Genomic DNA, 24,608 nt, shown 5'->3' with positions numbered 1-24,608 from the left:
CTAAAGCCTGTGTCCACCTCCTCCACCAGTTACAAAAAAGGCTGCAGACTCAGTGCCATCACCTCTCCCGTTAGCTGTGTGACAATCAGCACCACAGCAGTGGGAGAAGAAAGAGCTCTCCTTGGTCTTGACCTGAAAGGACTGCATCATGGGGGGATTATTAGGCAGGGACTGGCAGGCTCTAATGCTGCTCCTACTGCTCCTGCTGCTACAGTACTGTGCCTCATCAGAGGGGATGCAGAGGCGTAGCAGGAGAGCAGCAGGAGAGTAGGATGCCACATGGCGAGGGGGAGGAAAAGAAAGAGGTGGAGGAGGAGGCAGACCGGAGATACAGTTTAATGTGTCACGCCAGGCCTCCCCTGCTGCTTTCGTCTCTCACGCATGTTCATTATGCACTTAATTGGTGGGAGTGGGGTGGAGGAATGTTGTTAGCATTATTGTGTTGTTATGTTGTGAATTCATATATAGGGTAAGCATTGACAGCATGCTCAGCACTGTACCTAAAGGAAAACATGGTCCTTGCCCTGAGGAGTTTACATTAAAGGCCACAATTCTCCCAACACGAGTGATTTTATGCCCAAGGGATCCCACAGTGCGACTACCCACGTATGTAAAGTTACTCATGCTTTTGTCTTCACCTCAGAAGGGATTATTTTTATATCATGGCAGCTCACTCAAGCTAATGGAGACAAAGGGCACTGTAGATTTTACTTCAGTGTAGCTAGTTGAGGTAAACCCCATGTGGGGGGTACAGCATTGAACTCATCTGTAGCTACACTGAGGTAAAAACTATGGTGCCTGTCTTCACTGGGATTTTACATCAAGATGCACTTTTTTGCACTGAAGACGTAGTGTTTGCAGAGTTGGGCTCCAAATGGCAGTTAACAGCAGACACTAGGAGGATGTTTCCATTTGTGAGGAGAAGAGAAGCATTTATGGGTATCACGGAGAGAGCCACTCATTGGTTTGGGAGCGTTGTGGGACAATTGTTCATTTGCCTAGGGTTATTAATATACTCATTTAAAAATTATATTTGGGAAAAATATGGGTCCAATCTTAGGGTGATTTATACTAAAAAAACTCTTTGGTTTCCTCCCATTTGGGGGATTGATTTTGAATTTTGGGGGAGTTGGGATTGGGGTCAGTTTTTAAAAAAAATTGTATTGTTTTAAAAAAAAGATTTGAAAACCTAACCCTGGCACTTGCTGCAATGGTCATCGCCTCTCGCAGAGGTTTCCTGGTCTCCGTAGCTGCAATAGCATCACACAAAATCTACCTACCATTCAAAAGCAGCCCTTAAACTCGGACCAAAAGTTTGTTTTGGGTGTATGCTTTTAAAGGCTGCTTTTGATGAATGGATCTGCATTTTTCAGCTCCCTGCCATTCATTACATGCTGCTGTTGACCCCTACTTACCTTTAACTTTAGAACTTAGTTTTCATTCCCATTTATTTTGTATAGGGGCTGGTGATGCGAATTTTATTTTTAAAACCAACTGCTGTGTGCTATTGCACTGTGGCTGACCCCCTGCCTACCTTATGTTTCCTGCCATAAGTGTTTCCAGATTCAAATATTCCTCCATATCTACTGAAGAGTAGGGAACTTGAACCCATATATCTTGAAAATCAGAGACTTAGGAGATGGGGGTTCAAATCTCTGCTCCATAACAAATATCCTGTATGACCTAGCACATGTTATTTAGTCTCTTTGTGCTTCATTTCCTCAGCTGTAGAACGGGGATAATAGCCCTTCCCTACTTCACTGGGGTGTTGTGAGGATAAATCATTAAAAGATGGTGAGGTGATCAAATACCATGGTAATGGGGGCCATGTAAGTCCCTAAGATATCTGAATATTGAGGTATTCACCCATCTTCAACAAGCCAGTCCAAATGCATGCACGTATCCAAACTTTCTGCAGTTGTCTGACTCTCCATCTCACACATCACATTCTTCTTGCCAACACTTTTAGGCCTTATCTGCACAGCTAAAAAGGTACATTTTTACTATAGGGGTAACTAACACACATGAGCTATCCTGATATAAAAATTCAGTGAAGACAGGCACTTTAGTTTTACTATGAGATAAGCAGACCTCTATCCCCTCCAGGTGTTGACCTTGGTGAATTTACCTCAGGGTAAAACTATAGTGCCTGGTCTTCACTGTGTTTTTACCTCAGGATGGCTCACATGTGTTAGTTACCCTGAGGTAAAAAATAGACATTCTTTTAGCAGTGAAGACAAGGCCTCAGACACTTCTTTATACTGCTCTTTTCCTTCACACAATTGCTACCCCACTGAGCCCCAAACCTGTTTCCTTCCTCTTTCCCCTAACTGTGGTTGGTTTCCTGTCTAACCCCACTGGCTTGGACTTAAAAGTCCACATTGTCAGTCTCAGCCCCCCCACCCTTTCCATTCTCTCTGTCTCTCTCACAACCAAGTCTGATCTGACCCTCTGATTCCTCTAGTTTCTTGATATTCTCTCAGGGCCATTGGAAGGTCCTCGCAAAAAGTTTCAGTAGTCCAGGAGGCTGGACCAGGGCATCCTCAGACCAAAGGATTTCTAAGGGCAAGTCTACACTACAGCACTACATCAGAACAGCTGCACTGATGCAGCTGTGTCGCTGTAAGCACGTCTGGTGAAGATGCGCTATGCTAACAGGAGAGTGTTCTCCCATTGGCATAATTACTCCACCTCCTCAAGAGGCGGAAGGTATGTTGGCGGGAGTGTCTCCTGCTGACATATCACTTGCGTGGACAGCCCTTAGGCCACGGTAACTTCAGTCGCTCAGGGAGGTGTCTTTTTCACATCCCTGAGTGATGTAAGTTACATCGACATAAGTGGTAGTGCCCTGACCTGCAGTAATGGCAATGGAGGCAGATGTAAAGACAGCAATTGGCCAAGCAGAGCCTTCCAGACCAGATGAGACCTCACAATGGTCACCAGCAAAAACAGAATAAGCTGAAGGAAGAACAGACCTTGGGTGCAGGGCGTGTGTGTAGCTTGGGAGAACGTACCTGAATCAGCTTGTGTCATTGAGAATGTTCTCATTCACTTCCCTCATGGCAGGGTTGAAGTTTAAGCCAGCTCTTATTGCTTGTCAACCAGTTTGCCCATTCATAGATCCTGACTGTATTGTTCATAATAGGAGATATAATGATAGTGGAGATAAAAATTAATTGCATAATATCGGGCAATAAAACAGCAATTCAACTGCCATTGTTTAAAAGGAAGGCTCATCATGATGCCACTGAGAAATAGGATTATTGATTAGAGCAGTGGTTCTCAACCAGGGGTACATATACCCATGAGGGTATTCAGAGGTCTTTCAAGGGGTACATCAACTCTTCTAGATATTTGCCTAGTTTTATAACAGGCTACATAAACAAACTAAAATTTCATACATATAATGACTTATTTATACTACTCTATATATTATACAATGAAATGAGAGCACAATATTTATATTCCAATTGAGTTATTTTATAATTATATGGTAAAAATGAGACAGTAAGCAGTTTTTCAGTATTAATGTGCTGTGACACTTTTGTATTTTTATGTCTGATTTTGTAACCAAGTAGTTTTTTAGTGAGGTGAAACTTGGGGATACGCAAGAGAAATCAGACTCCTGAAGGGGCACAGTAGTCTGGAAAGGTTGAGAGCCACTGGATTAGCATACAGGACTTGGCCTAAATAGTACTAGCCTAAATAATCACAATTCTGCCACAGACTAGCTATGTGGCCTTGCCCAGGTTACTTACTCTCTTTATGCCTCATTTTTCTCACCTGAAAAGCAAGTATTTCAATCCATAACCACACTTGTAAAACACTTGGAGAGGAGAGTGATATATAAGTACACAATAATAATATTATGTCTTATTACTGTTATTTCCAGTGGAATTATTATGTACTTGCCACAAAGTAACACATATGGTTTCATATTAACTATGTAATAATTGCCTTGTGTCATGACTGCAGGTAGGACACAGACCCCGCTCTTCAATAATGTCTCTCTTGTCTTTAATTAAAGGTGAATCCTATGTGTTGGAACTTATTCAGTGAATGCACATGTTTACAGTCTTCCAAGTAATTTACCATTCAACACTAATGCAAATCAATGGCCTCAAACAACTTATTTATTTTGTCCTTTACATGCTTGCACCTCTCGCTTTTAATTTCCAGTTTCTATTTTTACAAACTAAAGTGTTGAATTAAATATGTTCAGAAATATTTGCTCCAACCATCTCTCCTTTTGATCTAGGGACACGTACCCATCTATCTCTATGCCCTTCCCTGGAACAGTAACCCTGGGGGATACAATAGAGCATAGAGACAATACAATTTAATAAAGTCACAATAAAACATCCAAGGCCTTTCATACTTTTTCACTTTCTTTAACTCAATTTATTTTTCATTTCATGGATAGAGATTTAGTCCTGGTATTAGTTTATGATTTTGCTGAGAGAATTACTCAACACATACAAAAGGAAATATTATTTTTATTATTTATTTTGTGCCATGTATACCATAGGAAAAAAAACAGAGTTGAAATCACTTCAGTACCGCTGTGTTTTTCATTACAGAGTTATTACATATAGAAATTACTCCAAATTATCTGAAATGAATGGAAATTATGAGGTTTAAATTCCCCAGGTTACTGCAAGCACAGCACTGGAAATTTATTTTGTCATCTTGCTGAACATAATTGCTACAACAAAATTTCTTCCATTTTACTACCACAGCATAACTTATTTATACTAGTGTTGTTGTAATTTTACATCAATACGATGCATGGGAAGGAGTACACAGGTGGTAATTGAAAACAATAATTTGTAGTGTGGTCCAGGTGGAACAGTTGGCTCAAAAAAGACTTCAGTTGCTGTTCTGTAAAAGCTTTGCATCACTGTGGCCTTTTACCATGGTATTATCAAACCTCTGGTCCATCAGGCATGGAGGTTGCCTAATTATCCTAAATTACATTTCAAAGTGTCAGCTGAGGTGAGGGGAACATGGGATCTATCATTATGGCATTGACCTGCAGACCACAAGCAGGAAGCAAAAGCAATGTGTTTGGGGACATTGTAAAACTGGAACCAGAAAAGCCATAGACCTGATCCAGAAATCAGCAGGGACTCTGGTAAGTCAATGGAGTTACCCAGGTGGAAAACTGCAGTAAAGGGAGATCAGAATCCAGCACCACATGAAAAAAATGGTGACAGCCAATCCCAGACACTGCTCCTTATTTTCCTAAAATATTTTCCTACCACTTCCTATTAGCATGAAAAATGCCTGCTTTTTGGTTGTGAAAGGAAGTACTATTATTTGATCAGTTTCAATTAAGAAACACAAACTCTATGTTAAAGTGTTAAACGCATCGATGTTTCCTACATCGCTCCACTCCTTACCAACAAGAATGTGCAGTTTGGGTGCAATATACAATCACTCCCAGGCCAGACATCCTCAATTTTAATTGTTGATATTCCTATCCCTAATTGTTGATAGGAATAATGAAGCTGCAGATGTTTATACTAAATCTAGAGGCTGATGAATTTGCCAGTTTGAGTTCAGTTGTCCAAGTTTAAAAAAAAAGATAAAAGAATTACCATAAATCTGCCCTATTTAAAGACCACAAAGCAGGGAGATTTTAGAGAATAGGAGAAAGACAAACGAGATGTCTTTCTTTTGTGATGTCCAGATTCATATTTTCATGATCCTTGAGAGACAGGCTGAAATGTTTTCTGCCATAAGTTTAAGTGGAAGATTTTATTGCCACATCGATATCCTAGAGGCCTTTGTTATTTCAAACAATTCCAAGGAGTTTAAATCCCCGTGAAATCATGGCTGGGGGAAGCTGATTGAAACCAACATTAGAAAGCAGAGGACGACAGGATCATCGCTCTGTTTCCCAAATTTCAGGATTTGTCAGTGCTGGATTGAGGAGTGATTTCCCCCTCCCTCTCCCCATGCAAATTGAGTCCCGAGATAATGTTCGATATAGTTACATCATGGAACAACTTTTTCAAACGGGCTCTCACCAGGAAGATACCAGCCCGTCTCTAATAGCGTCCCAACTTTTCGCACAGTTGTGCCAGCAGCGGGACCTCACAGCGTATCTGTCCTCGGTCTATTCCATGGAGCCATCCATGGCACTTAAAGCGCAGCGTTTTGCAAAGACACAAGCAGCAATCCCTGCCTTGCATTCATTAGCAATAGCGAGCACGCCAGCCCTGCTGATAAAGGCCCTCTCCCACCCCCCCAACAACAATGGAGAACTTTACCGGTCCCCCTCTTCTTTGGGTTTCAGTTAGATTCGGAAACCCGGGTGTTTATTTCATGACATGAAAGAACCCAAGTGGCATCTTCTCGTGATTCACGCACTGAGTCACTGGAGGGAGGGGGTTGATAAAGTGCCCCCCCCACTCCCTGTAGTTCATCCGATTGTCTTGCTTTTGCCTGGAAAGTGGTACAGAAAAAAGCAAACACACAAACAAAAACCCTAAGTAGGAGAGACAGAAAAGGAGCTGCCTTCTGGTTAGCAAGAGAGGCGCTCGGGTCACAAATATCCTACCCCCTTTGAAGTCAATGGAAGTTTTGACACTGCCCTCACGGGGGGCAGCCTCGACCATTTAGTGCTTGGGTCCAAGATACAAACAGGCTGCCGTTGTGTTTGCAGGGACCTGTCTTCCACAGACGCGGAGGGCCCGATCCTGCATGCCTGACTTAAAGCAACGCTCCCGTCTGCTCCAGACTTAGATGGGTGGGTTTTTCTTTGTTGGAGGTTTGTTTGGGGTTGTGTGGCTTCCCCCCTCCTCCTTGATGCGGGAGGGGGGCACGATCAGGCCCCCATATTTCAGCTGTCACTCAGTGAATGTTTGGAACGAGGATGGAGGCACAGGATTCAGCTGGAAAGGCAGAAGATTCCCAAGGAGCAGAGCACTGGGGATAAGCGTTGGGGGTGTCAATGTTGCCGGGATGTTGCTTCCCAAATCCGGTCCCGAAGACGTCAGCAAGTGACAGAGACAAAAAGTGGGACAACCCGAAGTCTAAAGAAAGAGCGAACTTTGCATCCCTTGTGGCTCTGTCAAGAGGTCTGGGGAGTGGTAGCAGATAATGCGTTATCCCCCTCAGCTTTCATTTGACTGACAGTCTGAAATACGCCAGTGTTCTCATTTAAGGCTCATCCTACCTCACTCATGACAAAGAAAATAAGGTGTCTTAGCGATGCTCTCTCCCTGTCTCATATTAGTGGCTATCAAAGCCACAAATGAAAGAGAGCCACCAAACTGTTCCTCTGATTGATGTTTTGCAGCCCCGTTTACTGCTACAAAGTGATTTGCTACAAAAAAAATTACACATTTTGAGTTATTATATCACCCACAAATTTGGTGCTACAACTATATAATTTTCAGAAATTATGTAAAATCATTGCAGATAAATATACAAGGAAACCCCAAAGACCTCTTTTTATCTTTTTCTGTAATGGATCTGAAATGAGAGCTCATGGAGATACTTGTACAATATGTGAAGGCAGAACTGCCACCACGGGAGCTTTATTAATATGTATGTAAATATGATCTGGTTAGATCCTGTGTTTCTATATCTCCTCGCAAGGCAGAGCGGATAACTAAGCCGATCGGACCAATGCCCTGTGTTTATACTCCTGTTCACAAACACCACCACTTAAAGATTCAAAGGGAACAGGAACGAGTAGACTTGTTTAAGCTAAGGTTGATTTCTCGCCCACTTTGCCCAGATCTCTGTAAAAAAACATGTACTTCTAACTTGGCACGAGCTTTTCGAGTGAAGCATGTGAAGAAACCTAAAGTCACATCAGATAGACTCTGTTGCAGAAATTCTTATTCAGCTGAAAAGTTGTTTGGCCAAAAGGGAGAGCGTGGAGACGGATTTAAAATGCGTCCAAGTGACAGATTCATCTCATCCTCTTGCAAGAATATTGGGAGTTCCTCTTTTACATTGAAGTTACAGTTATTTATACCCACGCCAAATTTCAGCAGAAGACATCACATGCTTAAAAAAAGTGGGGGCGGGAGGCCAGGGGACTCAGGAGCTAAACCACGTCTGCGTGCCGAAAGCTCTTGACTCGCCATGCCTTGTTGCATATAGAATAAAATCGAATATTTAAAACTGTATTGGTTTGTTTTCCCTTAAGGAAGATGTTACTGGGTGAGAGTGATTTGTTATGATCCGTGTTATAGTATGAACAGAATGCTCAGCACGTTGGGGCAGGGTTTTTGTTTTGCTTTGTTTCCCCTTCAAAATAAAGAAACTAAAATCTGTAAAGCCTGTACAAAGGCAGCGCTTCTTTTTTTAAATTATTTTTCTTGTTCCTTTTTGTTAAGTGGCAAGCTGCCTTTTCTAGCTTTAATGTTCGCGTGTGTGTTTTTGTTATGTGTTAAAACAGTGCGATGGGGGGAGAGAGAGAACAGAAAAGGAACTTGGACAAAGCAGTAAAATAATCAGTGGGACAGAAATCCTCTGACCATAGCGCTATTGTGGCTGGCCGCCTGGGGGAGGGGGAAATGGGGGGGGGGAGTTCAGCTAGCCCCCAGAGAGAAGCAAGCCCCTCTTGTTTGTCTGCTGTCACCGATTGTGACTTGGATATCGACAGAGTGGGAAAACAAAACAGTGGGCCAGCTGCAGATGGAGGCGGGGTCGAGGGATAGGTCAAGGTTAGAAAGAGACTGCTATTGATCTGGCTTTGAACGCGAGACAGGGAGAGCAAAGAGACTAAAGGGGGAGCTGTGAGACAAGACATTAACAGCTTTCAGTGCTAATGATCACAAGTGCCAGACAGGGGAGAAAAGAGGAGACTGAAAAATCACTTGGAATTTCCCCCCCGTATTGGGATATATTTTAGAAGGAGGAGGAAGAGAAGGCAGGCTTTAAAAAAAATGGTTCAGATAAGCTACGTGTAAGGCAATGCCAGCTCTTACACTAGACCTGATCGCACTTCAAAGGGAGAAAGACCGCGTCCACCCCAGGCTGAACCATTAAAGGCAATAAGGGAACGCAGCATGGTCAATCATTTATGTGTCCTTATCTTTGATTTGAATGCCCACTGTAAGACAGTGGTGAATCAACAAATGATGCCCAGGAACTTCCTGATAAGGGTTGCTTCAGGTACGTGCAGGTTCCTGCAACGATTTGAAACCGGCCAAAGTAATGCGAGATGGACTTTGCACCCACCCCGCTCCCCTGGCTGCCAGTAAGGCCATTCGCGCTGCACCTTTAAACCAGGAGCAGCCAGTGGGTTTGCAAATGCCTCCCCCAGAATCGCGAGACACATTTTGTATGAGAGTCACACACACAAAGCCTGTTTGCCACGCCAAGCAAAGTGCAAGAAAATGGGGGGTGGGGAGCATGGAGGGACCGAGAAAGAAAGAAAGACATAAAGACAGACAGAAACTCTTCTTGGAATGAATGAAAGCGAACCCTTATAGGAAATGGCTGTAGAAATATGACTCAAGTATCTAGAAATGCATGAAGTGCAGTATGTGTGTGTGTGTGTGTGTGTGTGTGAGAGAGAGAGAGAGAGAGAGAGAGAGAGAGAGAGTCGGTAGAAATATTTTAAACTTTTTTTTTCTTTTTCTTTTTTGTATTTTCTTTGGACTTTCAGCTGCATTCCTGGAAAGGCTACAACCGACCCCTGTGGCATCCATCATGTTGACACCAGGTGGGGCTGGTGCTTTTCAAGCTTTAGGTAAAACGGGGGTGGAGCTGCAGGAAGAATGGTTCAGCAAAAGATCCCCTGAAAGGCACGGGAGGGGACATTGCTGCTCCCCCAGCCCAGGTTCCGCGGAAGGCGTTTTTCCTCTCCTCCCTCCAGCTGTAGGCTACCTCGGACCTTTCTCCACCTCTGGCCCTTGCTGTGCCCCCCTTTTCTCACCCGATTGTTTGCACAACTTTTTGACAGGGCTCCGTGTGTGTTGGGGTGTGTGTGTTAAAAGCAGCCGCGGATCTCTGAATTCCCGCCCAGCTGCTGCGAGTTGTGTTACCACCACACTGTTCATTTTCTTTGTAGGACCCTGTTAAGCAAAACAAACAAACGCCAGGAAGAATCTAGGCAGCGTGCTAGGAGCTGAACTGGCTTTGCCATAGTTACTATTAAGGGAGAACGATGGCTGAGCAGGGAGAAGAGGACATGGCGAGGTTGGCCCTGTGCCCGCCAACAAAACCCATCCCCAGGCCTGGTGGTGGGATTTCCTTGGCTTTCCCCATGTGAAATCCCCAGGTCAGAACCAGGGTCTATGGAGAGAGTGGGGCTGACGAAGTAGAACTCACACATCTGAGAGGGTCTCGCTCTCTGTAGGGGGAAGCAGATTTCCCGACAGTTGCTGGAGGAGGCGAGTATAGCTGGTTAGCCAAATTCTGCTCAAAGCAGATTAAGGGCACGGAGATGAATTTTGGTCCCCCAAGGCTCCCCTGCGACTTCACACACAGAAATATTAATTCAACGTAGAAAGCGAATGACATGAATGCGGAATGTCTTGCCCAGCGTGTTCAGGGTGAAGGCTGATGATTTTTATTGGATTTCACTGCAGCCCCCATATCTGGCTTCAAAGTCCTCCCCCCCCCACACTTCCCTCGCTCTGTCCAGACCTAGTGCTGAAAAGCACTTCGGAAAGAACAGTTTGCTTTTCGGGGGGGGGGGGGGGGGGAAAATACAGGGGGGTGGGAAGAAGGAGAGGGCGGGGAAAGGAAAGTTTTGTTTCCAAGAATCTTAAAGTTAGAAGCGCACTCAGCCGGGCATTTACCTGCCTGTGAAATCGAATGAAAAGTACATGCAGTGTCTTGTTCCGCCGTGATCTAAATGCCTCTGGATTCTCCCGGTCTTGGGTGAGTGCCACTAACTCACACAAAGATCTTCCCTGTCAGGAATTTTTACACGAACAACCACCATCACCACCACCAAAGGTCGAAGAGGTGTGCGTGTGTGAGAGACACAAAAAGAGTCTCCCGGTAGCATCACTCATAGATTAGGGAGAGAAAAATCTTTCCCCAGCCCACACAGATATTTGTGTTAGTGCAAAACTGTTTGAAATACACTGGGGATGTGCCTGCAGCCGAGTACCTGGGGTGCCGTCTGAAGGAAAGAGAAGCCCGCCCCAGCCCTTCTCGCCAGTGATCCTAGAAATGGACCACAACGAAGCAAGACCCAGAGTCAAGCCCGGACCATGGAGCTCCTATGCCATCATTAATAACAGAGCGGAGCGATCACTCTGCCAGGACCCCCGCCTCAGTCCCGCTGCCTGCGTCGCCCTGAGCTGTCCACTCCGATCCTGACCTCTCTTAGCCCGGGCGGCGGTGCCACGCTGCCTGGCATAATCCCCTGGCCGATTTAAGTCCAATCGAGGCACTTTGCCCCAGGGAGATCCCCAAGTCACTCCCCTAGTGAGTCCCCGGCCGGGGTGAACGACCCGCTAGAGCTGGTCTCAGCACGGACAGGACACTTAAAACAGGGTAGGGGGAAGTTTAGTTTAGTTTGCATGATTATTATTTATCACTATGGTGATTATTGATCATTATTATTTCGCTGGCACTCGGAGTGCCGGTGAAGGAGGCAATGCACAAAGCCCGGAGCTGCTCCCGATCCATGCATGTGCTTTAGTTTGTGTGTGTGTGTGTGTGTGTGTGTGTGTTTCTTGTTCTCTTGCAGGGTACAATGTTAAAAAGCCACCGCTAGTCGCCCCCAGTGCTCCTACTCTCTGGGTCTTTTTGTCTCTAGTGCAGATTAAACGTCACGTCCGCACTTGAACTTGAATTTTATCCCATTGTACAGAGGCAGCCCCAGCCATAGAGAGACAGAGCGCTCCCAGAGAACCAGGACTCCGCCATCTTCACATTGCAATATATAATAGTAATAGCCAGCACCAACCCAGCTGCACTGGGGGCTTCCTTCCTTCCAGTCCCAGTGCCAGGCGAGGGGGAGCAGTGCAAAGTGGTGCAGAGGCATTGGCAATCCAAAAGCACTAGGGCAAAGCAGTGCCACTTGAACTGGGAAAGAGGAGACACAGTTTTGGCTACCCCTTTAAAAAAACCCAGCAAGGGTCAATTTCTGAAAAAAATATTTTTGGGGGCATTTTTTTGTGTGTGGGCAATCCCCATTCTGTACTTTAAAAAAAAAATCCTGATTTTTTTACCCTCCTGGTGGAAGAAGTGCACTTGCCAATTTGCCAAGCACTCTGGAGAGAGAGAGAAAAAGTGTCACTGTTGGTGCAAATCCTCCTAAGTTCAAGAAGAGATTTGGAAGTCCAAGTGACAGAAGCAGTGGAGAAAAGACAGTGAGAGAGAGAGAGAGAGAGAAAAAAAAGAAAGAGCCTTTCCTGATGATGATGTTTTTTTAATTCAGGGGGATATCCCACCTGGTGCACCAGAACAACAAAAAAAGAGGGGTTTTCTTGTCTCCATTTTATTTTATTTTTTAAAAAGAAGAAGAAATCAATAAAGAAGACGACGAAAGAGTGAACGAAAAAAAGAGGAGGAAGATCCGCCCCCCCACACATCCCCCCCAACCCAGTACAGCTCTCCGGGCGATGCCAGTGTAAATGCCAGGGCAATGTCCCGTCGCAAGCAGGGAAACCCGCAGCACTTGTCACAAAGAGAGATTATCACACGTAAGTTTGAACTTGAAACAAGAACGATCAGAAATCAAGGCTCAAAAGGGGGGAAAAGTCCAGGAAAAGCCAAGTCTAGTAAGTCACTTTAGAGCCAGAGAGAGAAGTGGGGGGGAGAGAAGGGAATTAAAGGGAGGAGGGTGTATGTGGATAGGAGGAGGGGGGACTCGAGAAAACCAAAGTTTGCAGTGAATTTGCAGGCTGTGGCGGCGCGGGAGGGAGGCGGCAGGCGGCGTGGGGCAGAGAAGGGGCCGGGGAAGGAGCTGGCGGTGGGGTCTCGGTGTTTTGGTTTGCAAAGCGCGCGTGCTGGCTGCAGTGGGAAGAGCCGGGGAAAGTTGGCGAGCACACGCGGCGGGGTGACAGCCGGCCGGGGGAAATGCGGGGAAGGGGAGCCGGGGGGGAAAGGCGGGCAGTGGAGGAGAGCGGCGGGAGGACGGAGTGGAGGAGGGGGGGGACCCACGGAGAGGGAGCTGTCGCCGGGGAGCCCCTCTCGGCCAGCGCGCTCCGGGAGGAAAGGAGGCGAAGCCGGGACCGTCCCCGGCACCATGCGGGCAGGGGGATTGGGGAAGATCGCCGGCTGGGGGGGGGGCGAGGGCCCGGGCGGCCCTGGGGGGGGGGGGGGGGGGAGGCGAAGTCGGAGAGGGAGAGCAGCGGCAGCGGGAGCCCGGAACGCTTGTCAGGCTCCAGGTAGCTGGGAAGGCGGCTGCCCTCCCCTAGCCCCCTACGGAAGGACCTGCCCAGGTGCCAAGGCACGGGAGGGGGCTCCTGCCCCTCCACCGGCCACCGACCCAGGCATGGCAGCGAGTGGGCTGGCGTGTTCCGCTGCGAGCCAGGACCCAGTTTGCAAGGGGGTGGGGGTGGGGAGAATTACCCCACGAGGCATCAGCTGCAGCAAATAATACTAATACTACTAATAATCACAATCACAATAAAGCAACTAGGCAGGAGCCTTAGATCCACGCTGGGAACCCCCCCCCCCAAAAAAGCCCGGGCAGGAGTGGGAGCTGCACTTTGCAAAAGCGCCCATTGTAAAAGAAAGAGAAGGTAATAAGATGTAACATCTCTACGAAGATCCGGGGGACAGTGCAGTTGTGTGTGTGTGTGTGTGTGTGTGTGTGTGCGCGCGCGTTACAGAAGCGGCTGCAATTGCACCTTCTCTGTGCACGTTCCCTCCCCTCCCACCCCTGTTTTTAGCGTTTATTTCCCTAATTCGCCATGCACAATTTTAGTGCAGTAAAAATCAAACCTCTTCTAGGTGCAATGAAGATTGCAGGCAGGTTTTTCCCTTGCATGGCTCTCCGAAATCCCACCATCTGATGTGGGGGAAAAAATGTAGCCAAATAACAAGCAAACAGCAACAACAACAAAATAAGTCCCGAACTTGCTTTTAAAGGAGTGTTGCGCATGGAGCAAGCCAAGGGCTGAGTCTCAAACGCTGCAAATCCGAATATTTATGTTATATTTTAAAAAATTTAAATAAATAAATAAATAAATATATACGAGAGTCTCCCCTCCCCTGAAAACCAAGAATAGAAGCCATCTGCCAGGAGCATTTGGTGGTTGCGATCTCTCCTTTGTTACAGCTGATAAATTTTGTTTGTAAGAATTTGTTGGAAATACTTTTTTTATTAGATATCTTGGGTGGCGTTTGCCTTCTGAAATTTCAGTTTCTTATTTTTTTTAGCTCATCTGGTTACTTCGTTTTTTTACTTCCATTTTTCCCCCCAACCAGCACCTGGTGCAACAAAATGAAGATGCATCTGATATTTGACTCTTTTTTGGGCGGGGGTGTTTTTAATTCATTGTTATTTTGCAACCAGATTTGCATGCCCATTTAAAAAAAGGTGACTCTTCTCCCATCCTTTTGTTATTTGCATTATTTTTTAAAAAAAATCTGGTTTGGAAATTGCATTTTCCTTTTCCTTTTTTGTGTGTGTGTGTGTGTGTGGGGGGGAGGGTGATTGTTGATTTTTAAAAACATCTGCATCATCAATTGCAATTTCTACTACTTATTTTCTGTCTCATTTGCAAGGAGATACTTGGTTTTGAAAGGGGCCGTGGATTGTGGATAATCTGGTTTGTTGCGCACGTTTGAATTTGTTTAAAAGGGAGAAACATATTTTTTTTGGGAGGGAGGGGAGCCAGGTAGGTTCGCTCTTCAATTTCATCTTGTTTTCATATCGCCTTATTTGAAAGGATATAATGAGACAGGGAATCATTAATAAGGGTTCCAAGAAGCAGCGGGCACAATGGGTTTGGAGGGGAGCCTGCGAGGAATGGAAGGCAAAGCTGCATGCAGTTTCCCTCCCTCCCCTCTTGTATTTATCTCTCTCTCCATCCTGAGGAAGCTGGCGGAGAAATCAGGATGCATACTGCATAGTGGCAGAAAAAAATAAAGGTATCAATTGGGGGGGAGAGGGGGAAAGCAGGAAATGCGGGCATTTTAGCACACATACCCTGAGCCTAAGCTGCAGACTTTCAGAAGGGTGTTTTGCCAGACAGGAGTAGTCCTACCAGTTTTCAGGAGGCTTTAATTCATTATTAAAGAGCCAGTGTCTGTCCTGTGAAAAGGAGAGTTTGGAGAGTAGCTGGGGGAAAAAAAGCCTAAACTAATAACCAAAACAACAACCCAGAATGAATTTGATATTGTTTCCTGAGATGCATATATTTGATGTTTACCTCTGCCTTTTTGGCATCTGTCAGGAGAAATGCTTTGCAGGGTGGATAGGAGTCCTGTGCAAGGTGCAAAAAAAAAAAGGTTTTCTGACTCTGTTCCACTGATATTTATTGGGTTTCATGTTGGTGTTCAAAGAAACATTTAGATAGTGAATGTGAACCAAGCATGCAGGCTGCAATATATATATATATATATATATATAATATATTTGTTTATTCCAAAACTGGAACAATTATTATTATTTATAATCTGCAAAATTGAGTGGCCTATTTGCCTCACTCTAGGTTCCTCATACAGTGTTGCAATAGATATACTTGCAATGCAAAAAAGAGAAAAGAAATTTAAAACAAAAGTCTGGACCTTTATCCAGTGATAGAGACAAAAACTTGTACCTGAGCTAGTTAAATTTATAGACAAAGTGAAAAAAGGTCTTATACAGAAGAGATGATGATATGCTGTAGAACTGCTCCATACCAAGAAAGATTATTTTGGTTTGATTAAAATTGCTTATTTTCCAATTTACCAATTTTTTAAACTAGAGAAATGTGTTTTAAAACTAGAATTATTTTTTGGAGTTGAAGGAAATGTGAAAGAGAATCCATGTAAAAAGCCTGCTTCTACCAGTTTTGCAGAATAAGGCAAAATAAGCAAAATTAATAAAACAGTAGAAAATATGGAGGAAAAAAGCACAGTAAAATGATAAAATTCCAGATAGAGAACTAGAGTTCCCCAGTGAGATTTCTTTCATAACTGGTCAACAGGTTCCCTAAGAAGATTAATAATTTACCCTATCAATTCATATATGTACAAAGTAATTTAAGTAAAAGAAAAAACTAATAACATTTCTAGTACATAAAAGTTTTGCAAATTGCTTCTAAGTGCAAAGAACTCCACTTAAAATGCATTTAGATTTGCTGCAATTAATGCGCTTTTCGCCTTCAAAGAAAACAATTTCTCCTAGTGTTACACATTGAGAATGTAAGATATTACTAAAGAATTAGCTAGGAAATGATTTTTGGAGATGGCTGCGTTTTTCTTAATACACGCATGGCTGTGCATACAAAAGCATAATGTGTTTTTTAAAGACATGTTACATGACAGCTTTAAGTAAGGCAATACAAAAGATGTGTTCTTTATCAGTCTCTGGGATGCATTTTATTTAAATTTATTTGTAATTTACTCATGAGATAAAAGCAGCTCATTTTCATAGCCTTCCTGGCTTTAAAAAATAGCATATTTTAAAAAGTCAACACGTTGTGGCTGTGTATTATGAATCTGTATTGCTTCCTAGTTTTTGCTTGATTTGCTTAGTGATTTAAATAGCTGTACGATGGATAAGAAAGCGTTTCACGTTGTTTCGTTGGTAGACAAATACAGAGAATATTTTGTCAAGCTTATTTAAACATTTAGCAAACAAGTCTAAGATTTTCCTATGTGGCTGTGTTTAATAGTAATGTTTGTTGAATCCTTGTCTAGTGCAAAATGTATCTTGCTATGTTGAACAAAGGGATGTCTAGTGGCATATTTGACAATAATTATGACTTAGATGAGTGTGTGCTAGGTAAAATAGTACAAATTATAGATATCAATGACTGACTTCCATTGACACCTATTCTGTTGTTTTTATCAGAACTGAGTTTGCTTTTTGTTTAAAAATGCTTTGTACAAGGCATTTATTTCCCTTTCACATTTCCTATCTAGATTGCTTTGCGCTGTGGATTGTTTGTTGATATAAAATACTTTCCAAAATAAACTTTGCTGGCTTTTAGTTGAATTGCCAGTCTCAATTGTGCCCTCTGGCTTTAAGTGACATGTGTTGACAACTAGGGGGAGCTCATAGTCTGTATCATAGTAGATTATGGTTTGAATCATCCAGTACTGTAGTACTGGTGGGTGGGATACAATAGCTTGGGAAATAATAGCTGTATCTGAGGCAGTTTATGTTGCTGCAAAATATTTTAAGTGTAAAGTTGAAGTATTGATTTTCATGCAAAGATCTAGATGAGTGGGATTGCAAGTTAGATAAATCTATTTTTAAACAAATCATGACCGATTAACGGACTCCTGCAGTTAGAAGTTTTTAATTAAAATTAGTTTTTAACCGTGTCTTTTATCATCAACATATAATTTTTAAATTCTCAGTTTGTTGTTGTCAGATAAAGCTGATGATAGCCATAGGTATGGATTCATCGTAAAAAGACGTGCATCTATTTATCTGCTTCCAGCGTATGTATAAACATACAGCAAATATTAGATAGAGAAGAAGATTGTGTACACTAAAAATGAACATGCACATTCATACAATTGTATGTGCTTACATTTCAGAAAGCTTGAAATCCCACTCGATTGTATCAAATTTTGGATAGCTTGTATTGCTTTTGATCCTTGTCTCCTTTTAACATACAGGCCGCAGTTCCTGTAAATAAAAATACGTCTTTCCCTAAAGAAATAAACACAAATCATATACAACGTGTAAAACTTTCCGTGGAATGAGCGATAGGCTAATATACAGGCTTCTACCATTCACTGATTTAGTTTGCCTGTGCATTGTTGATAGACTTTAGTGGGACACTTTCTTGCCCAAACGTATAATTTAATGGCATACACATAGAAAGCTTTGATCACTGGATGTTAGGATATAATGTTTACCTCACCAAGTCCGAGAAATTCATCAAGTTATAGTTTTGTTAACATAGCAATGACTTATTCTTATTTTAGGGCACAATATGTGGGTGGAGGTTATCCCGTGACAGGAAAGAGTGTTTTATTCTAACCTGAAAGAGAAATAAATTAGGTCAGACAAAAGATCAGGGCTGTCATCAACTGTAGAAAAAGCCTTCACTCTTGAGTACAGAGGGCCAGCAATTTATCTGATGATTTCTCTACTTCATTTAATGTTTGAATTGAGCTAGTTGGAAGCATATAGACAGCAGCCAGCTCATTTGACAGACCTGGAAGATGAAGAGCACAGTGGCTCAAACCCTGATGATGCTAACATTCTCCAGCTATGGGAAAACCTTTTCTGCAGAAACCTCAAACTTTGCTGATTGTGGCTTTGCTTCAATTCCACGACTGTAAATTTTGACTAAGAGACATAATACCTCCCCTCCCCCATACATTATAGTTGGGTAGAAACCCCCTGAGATTGAAACACGTTTTAAAAAGTCTCGCTGAAGAGACTTACTACAACCAAAATGGCTCTCCACTTCCGCTGAACATTTTCTTCTTTTGGTGGTTGTTCTGCAGCGCAGCAGTCTTCTTTGGTTCTCCGCGCCCAACACATTGAGTTAGAATTGTCTGTAGAATTTGGTCTTTCAAGGTTAAGAGTCAGGTAGCCTCAGAGAAGGCTAGAGGAAAAGTAAGCTGCCTTGTGGGGCTGAATCATGATGCATAGTAAAGTTACGGGTGCCAGAAAAGCGCCTTGCGAAGTGTGTACCGCTGTTATATGCAGATAGATTTATATATATCTTTGTAATGAGGGGGGAAAAAGACATCAATAACAGCGTGAAGCATTGATAAATGTATGATTCATTCAGCTGCTGCTACCACAGCACCTTCCTCTTTCATGTTTATTTACTTTCATAAAATGTGTCTATGCAGGCTGCACACTACGCACTGTTCCTTTGCACCCTCAAAGGCAGTTGTGTATTCAGAGTAAGTTACAGCTTCTAAACATCAGTTAAATTTGCTCACTGCTTTCCTCCCTAAAAAGCTGTTGCCTAGCCTATACCGTATCCCCTCACTAGAGCTCTACGCAGCAGCAGCTTTCCCCAAGGAATATATAAAAAATGCCTAAAGCAGGCTATTCGAAAACAAATTAAAGCAGAGGGACGCACTTCACGCATCGCAGGCACGCGCCAATGGAGGGGGTTAGAAGAATACCATCATTTTACTGGCAAAAGTGACACCAGATCGGGGATTTGATTAATGGTATGGCATTCACAGGGACTGAGTTCTGTATTTTTGACATATGCAAGTCTTTTGTGTAGTTGCCTCAATGGAAGAAATTCAGTTTTTTTTGTCTGAAGCAGCTGATAATTTGTGTGTGTGCTGTTATGTGACCAGGGTACTTTCCAGAGACTCAGTACTAGACAGCACATTATAAAAAGGGAATCCAAAGTTAAGGGGGAGGAAAAAAAATCACTAGTTTACTTAACTTTTTTATGACCCCTTCCACTAAGCCACTGGCATAAGCCATAAATTAATTGAATGTTATAATGAATATGCTTCAATGAAAGTCAAAAAAATGGCTCGAGAAAGTTGTATACGAGTAACAGTGATTTATGCCTCATTCAGAACACAACCTCTTTGGAGACTGAAATTTTAAAAAACAATATAGCTGTGTGTTTAAATCCACACGAGAAACAAAATACCTAATTTCCATCATGCTTTTTAAATATTTTGTTAAGCGTCTGTAATTCAGGGATTCTTTTCCAATACAGTTAAAAGATTGTACCTCAGTACAGTTTTTTTTCTTTTCTTTTTGTGTATCCAGTATCTTTTTTGTATGTGTGTTTAGTTTTAAATAAAACAAATCTATTCACTTGGGAACAAAGAATGCTTTTATATCACATCATCACAATCCCTGTTTTATCTGTGAAGATTTACAGCTTTTGTGGTCTATAAAAGAACCGATGCATTTTAGGCTCTCAATAGCAGTAAATCTTTATTTTTTTTTCAAGAGCATCTAGTTTATTTAGGAAAGCATACATCACCCCTTTCTGTAACATTGTGTGTGTGTAGCTTCTGATTAAATTACATCTGAGAAATGCCCAAGATTCAAGTACACATTTGGATATGCCTGGCTTTTGTTTTGTTTGGTATTTACATTGTTATTACTATTTCATTTCCATTTGCATTTTTCTTATACTGTAATCCTTATTGCATTTTCTGCAGTGGCAGAGAGGTTTGTTCTGTCTCAGGTGTGGACTGAGGGTTAAACTGCGCTCTGAGAGGTTCAGGATACTTCTGAAATAGGTGTTTGATGTACTGTGTTGCAGAAGAGCCCTGAAACTCACAGCTGTGTGTTCTGTTTGCTAATGCATTAGATCTAAATGGGTTATTCCCCTCTCCTCTCCCCGCATACTAGTCCCTGTGCTGTCTAGTGATCGAAAATCATTAACATCTGAAGGCTGTGCAGTGGGCTATGTGAAGCCGTGATCTCTGTCCAGTACCTAGTGGACAGGTGTTCACATCATAGCAAAAAACGCCCCTCTCTACCACAGTTGGAACTAATTGACATGCTTGTGTGACTGTCTTAGCAGACTGAATGGGCCAAAGAGACTAAACTGTCCTCTACACCCACAGATTGTCCCCACAGGTCAAGGTTGAGGCACATTGGCCAGACAGCTTGGGGAAGCTCATACAGCTGCTGCCTGTGCTGTTCTGTGGATAAGTGGGGAATCTGAATCTCTTGGGCTGTCATCATGCACTTTTCACAGGCATGAGGTTCACTTAAAAGTAATACAAAAATATGAGTCTCTCTGTCGGTAGAGCTTTATTCCCCGTTACTGCTGTTTTTCTCTTTACTAATCCATCCCCAGCTTTCTTTTTATGAAGAATTGATTTTTAATCATGTGGATCAGAAAAATTAAATATTGATGGCAGCTAAAACCGGCCAGTGCTGCTGAGTGTGATGTTGGTGCAATTTAGACATAATACAATATCTAAACACTGCAATTCACAGCTGTGAAGATGAAAAGAATCTGTATGCAGGTTATTGCTAGACTTTGGGTGGTGAGGAGATGAAGCCTTTGGTTTCCAAAGTATTAGTTGTAAGCAGGTAAAATCATGACACTGGGTGCTTCCGATAACCTAGCCACAGCGTGTGTTGTCTGTGCTATTTCAATAATTCAATATTACAATAAGTGTGACATGCAGGTGTTGTCAGTGGGACATCATTCTAAAGTCTAGTTTGTGGGTAACACCTTAAGGCAGTGGTTTTCAACCTTTTTTCATTTGCGGACCTCTAAAAAATGTCGAAGGGAGGTGCGGATCCCTTTGGAAAGCTTAGACATAGTCTGCGGACTCCCAGGGGTCCGTGGTCCACAAGTGGTGAACCACTGTTCGATGGTTATGACTACCTTTCTCGGATCTCTTAGACATAGTCTGCGGACCCTAGGTTGAAATCCACTTCCCTGAGGGCCCAGTCTTTCCTTTGTGCCTTTTTACCAGGACGACGGGTAAAACATTAAAAGCAGGGATTTGGTTTCAAGGCACTGTAGAGTTTCCTGTGTTTCAGTGCAGTGACTGTCACATGGATCATGCAGCTGGTAACTCCACGTACATGGGGCATAGGCAGGAGGGAGCGTTTGCCATACCCTTGGAGGTAGAATGTCCCTGTAGATGGGGTGCAGCTGGCAAATGCCGCAAGATTTATCAGTTCATCATTACAAGTCGCAGTCAGATCTGGTTAATCTGAGCTCTGCTCATCTGGGACTGTGGAAGATTTACATGGTAACGGATCTCACAGTACCCATGGCAATTGGGGCACCCGCTAGCGCCTCCATAGTGAAGGCTGTGGCAGTGTTTCCATCAACCTCTGCTTTTATGGATTTGCTACTCAGCTGTAGAAACGGTTCATGGAGAAGAAATTTGACATGCAGGACCTTGTTCTGCGATCAGTTTTTTCTCTCCCACTTCTTTAAACAAAATAAAATATATTAACATTTCTTATATTTTATGCTGTACGATAAGGGAGGGAAAATAAGAAAGAGGGCAGTTTATTGCTTTTGGGTTCTTTTGTATTTTTAGTACTTAAATACAACTAAAATATAGAAAGAAATGTAACACTCCCTATTATAGGACTCATCCAAAACCCAGTGGGAGTCTTTAAATTGAGTTCCACAGCCTTTGGATCAGGCCCAAGGTGTAGTAGCTGAAACTGTCTTGGTATTATGAATGAGTTTGAAGCATCTGAAAGTCAGAAACCATTGCAGGTGTAGTAATTTTAATATGGTGTGTTGGATAATATACACATGTGCATAAATGCTGTTATGGTGCCACCAGGCTAAGAATTGTAATGTCAGTATTGTGATAGAGCCGTTACAGTCTTGGATGAAAAAGCACTTTATTTTTAATGCAGATTGGTGCGATAGATAGTAACAGTGCTTAGAGATGCCGCTAGGAGTCTGACAAATACAGTGCTGTGAATGAACATTGTTTAAATACATTCACATGAAACCATTGAATGACACCAGTTTCAGAGGGTTCCCACTTTGGACACCATCTCTGCTCCATGGATCGCAATATTCCCTGTGAGCGATTACTGACGGGTTACTTAGCGAATGCATCGGGGTGTGGTGAGAGGCTGGGCACACCTTAACCCACCTGGCTGGAAGCAACTAGTTTTCACTTTGCCCTTTTCCATGTGAGGGCAGCCGGTGTTTTTTAGTTCCTTTCTTTTTTTTGTGGTTCAGCTTTTCCTCCTTTTTAACATTCTGTTTTCAATAAATAATAATTAGAAAAAAAACTAAGTAATGGTGAAACCCAGCAGCCCAGCAACAGAAATGAAACCACAGAAAGCAAAGTTCAAATAATGAGCATCTCATTTTAAACCCACAAGCAGAGTCAGAGTTTTTGTTCAGAGTCTGGCCTAAAGTGCCCAGTTGAAACTGCAGGGATCTTAAATGGCGGAGGACTTAACTTATGTTGTTATCCAAGCTTGGCACATGAGTTAAGGCTGGATGTTTAGCCTTTTCTGTCCTTACCTTTGTGAGTTTATGTCTGTCCTGTAATGCTATTTGAATGTAGGTTTTTAGTGGCTTATCTTTGTTGAGAGGGAGCTTTTTTGTTCTTTTCTGAGTAAAAAATTAATATGCAAATTGATATGGATAAAATGCATTTGAAGATATAGTCAGTGTTTTGCCAGACATTATTTTATGACCATTTCCAGGCCCCATAGAAAGCCGTGTGTGTATCTTACATCGCTTTGGATTGATAGCTATCAGACCGATCTTGTTCTGGATGATTTGTTAAACTAAAATCAAAAATACAGTGGCGTGAAAATTATTGAATACTTTGGAACCCAATTACTACCGATCACAAGGGCTTAGTGCACCCAGAAAATGAAAAGCTGATTTTCTGTAATGTGAAGACTGCCAAAATACGAAAGAATACCAGATGTTATTTTAAAAAATACTAGTGCAGAATCCTTGGAAAAAGAGAGAGTATAAATGAACAGACATATGTGGACGTAACTAATATTCAGATTAACTGTAGAATTGAAAAGAAGGAATTTTGAACAATTTTAGCAGCTAACAACAAAAAGATACTTCATCTTTTCCACCCGGGCATAGTCAGAACCCTTATCAAATGAAGCAGTTTTGCTACATTTTCTGAAACAGCAGGGGAAAAAAATCCTATACATCAAAAAGATAATAAAGTTGAGATCCATATGTGTTTTTATTTATCAGTAACATATACCAGAGTTAAACCTTTGTAATTTGAGAGACATATTTAATCTGAAGGCTGAACAGTGATGTTATATGAACCTGGTAACAGGCATTTCCCCCCCTCCCTACCACTTTTCCTTAGTTCAATTCAGTTCTCATTTTTATTTTGTCTTTTGCAGGTCTTTGTCCCATCTCCGTTTAGTTTGTCTGTGTTTTAATATTTTGACACTCTGCTCCCACTTAATAAGAATTCTAGCCAGAAATGGTGCACATATTTCTTAAAGACCTTTTTCACAGTCCTTTTCGTTTGGCTCTAAAATTATGTATATGCAATTGGTAATTAAAGGTGCAATCTTTCTTCAATATAAACAATATTGCTCAATGTTAGATCATTAATGGGAACAGAAGCACTAAATAATTACCTTTTGCATTCTGACACACTGTTCACAGAAATTCACTCTCTCCCCAGCAATCTTTGTTCAGCACAGGGTTATGATTACATATTCACTATGGCATAGCATCTTTTCAGAAAATAAATTGGTAAATTAATTATGTAGCATTGTCTTCAAACTCCTTTTAAACTTAGATTAAGGGGGGGAAAGTAATTAATCGTTTTCAGAAGGTGTATTATGCCTAGAGTTTAGTTACCTTGTAGATTTATTTTGTTATAAGTTAGTAAATTCAAAGCCCTACAGTATATATCTTCCGTCGATAGGATGTGACTTGCTCAGACATTTGTTTCATAGGATGCTAGTCCTATTCTTATTACCGTAGATATATGAAGCATAGTATTTTTTCTCACTTTGCATCCTCTAAGCCAGTGGCTTTCAACCTTTTCAGACTACTGTACCCCTTTCAGGAGTCTGATTTTCTTGCGTACCCCCAAGTTACACCTTATTTAAAAAC

General features: G+C 42.5%; 1 protein-coding gene across 4 annotated transcripts in view; it reads left to right on the top strand.

Moving 5' to 3' along the window:
- The first annotated feature begins 12,537 nt into the window (after window positions 1-12,537).
- Window positions 12,538-24,608, top strand: part of BCL11B (BAF chromatin remodeling complex subunit BCL11B) — a 96,900-nt gene continuing 84,829 nt past the window's right edge. For all 4 annotated transcript variants that reach the window (XM_024202581.2, XM_024202579.2, XM_024202582.2 and 1 more), the window contains exon 1: window positions 12,538-12,632. In XM_024202581.2, the coding sequence (XP_024058349.1) occupies window positions 12,575-12,632 (58 nt within the window). In that variant the 5' untranslated portion in view covers window positions 12,538-12,574. The remainder of the gene's footprint in view (window positions 12,633-24,608) is intronic.

Source organism: Terrapene carolina, unplaced genomic scaffold, assembly GCF_002925995.2.
Source record: "Terrapene carolina triunguis isolate 2854851 unplaced genomic scaffold, T_m_triunguis-2.0 Scaffold96, whole genome shotgun sequence".
NCBI classification, from domain to species: Eukaryota; Metazoa; Chordata; order Testudines; family Emydidae; genus Terrapene; species Terrapene triunguis.
Note: the sequence above shows the minus strand (reverse complement) of the source record. Positions and strands in the feature narration are given on the sequence as shown.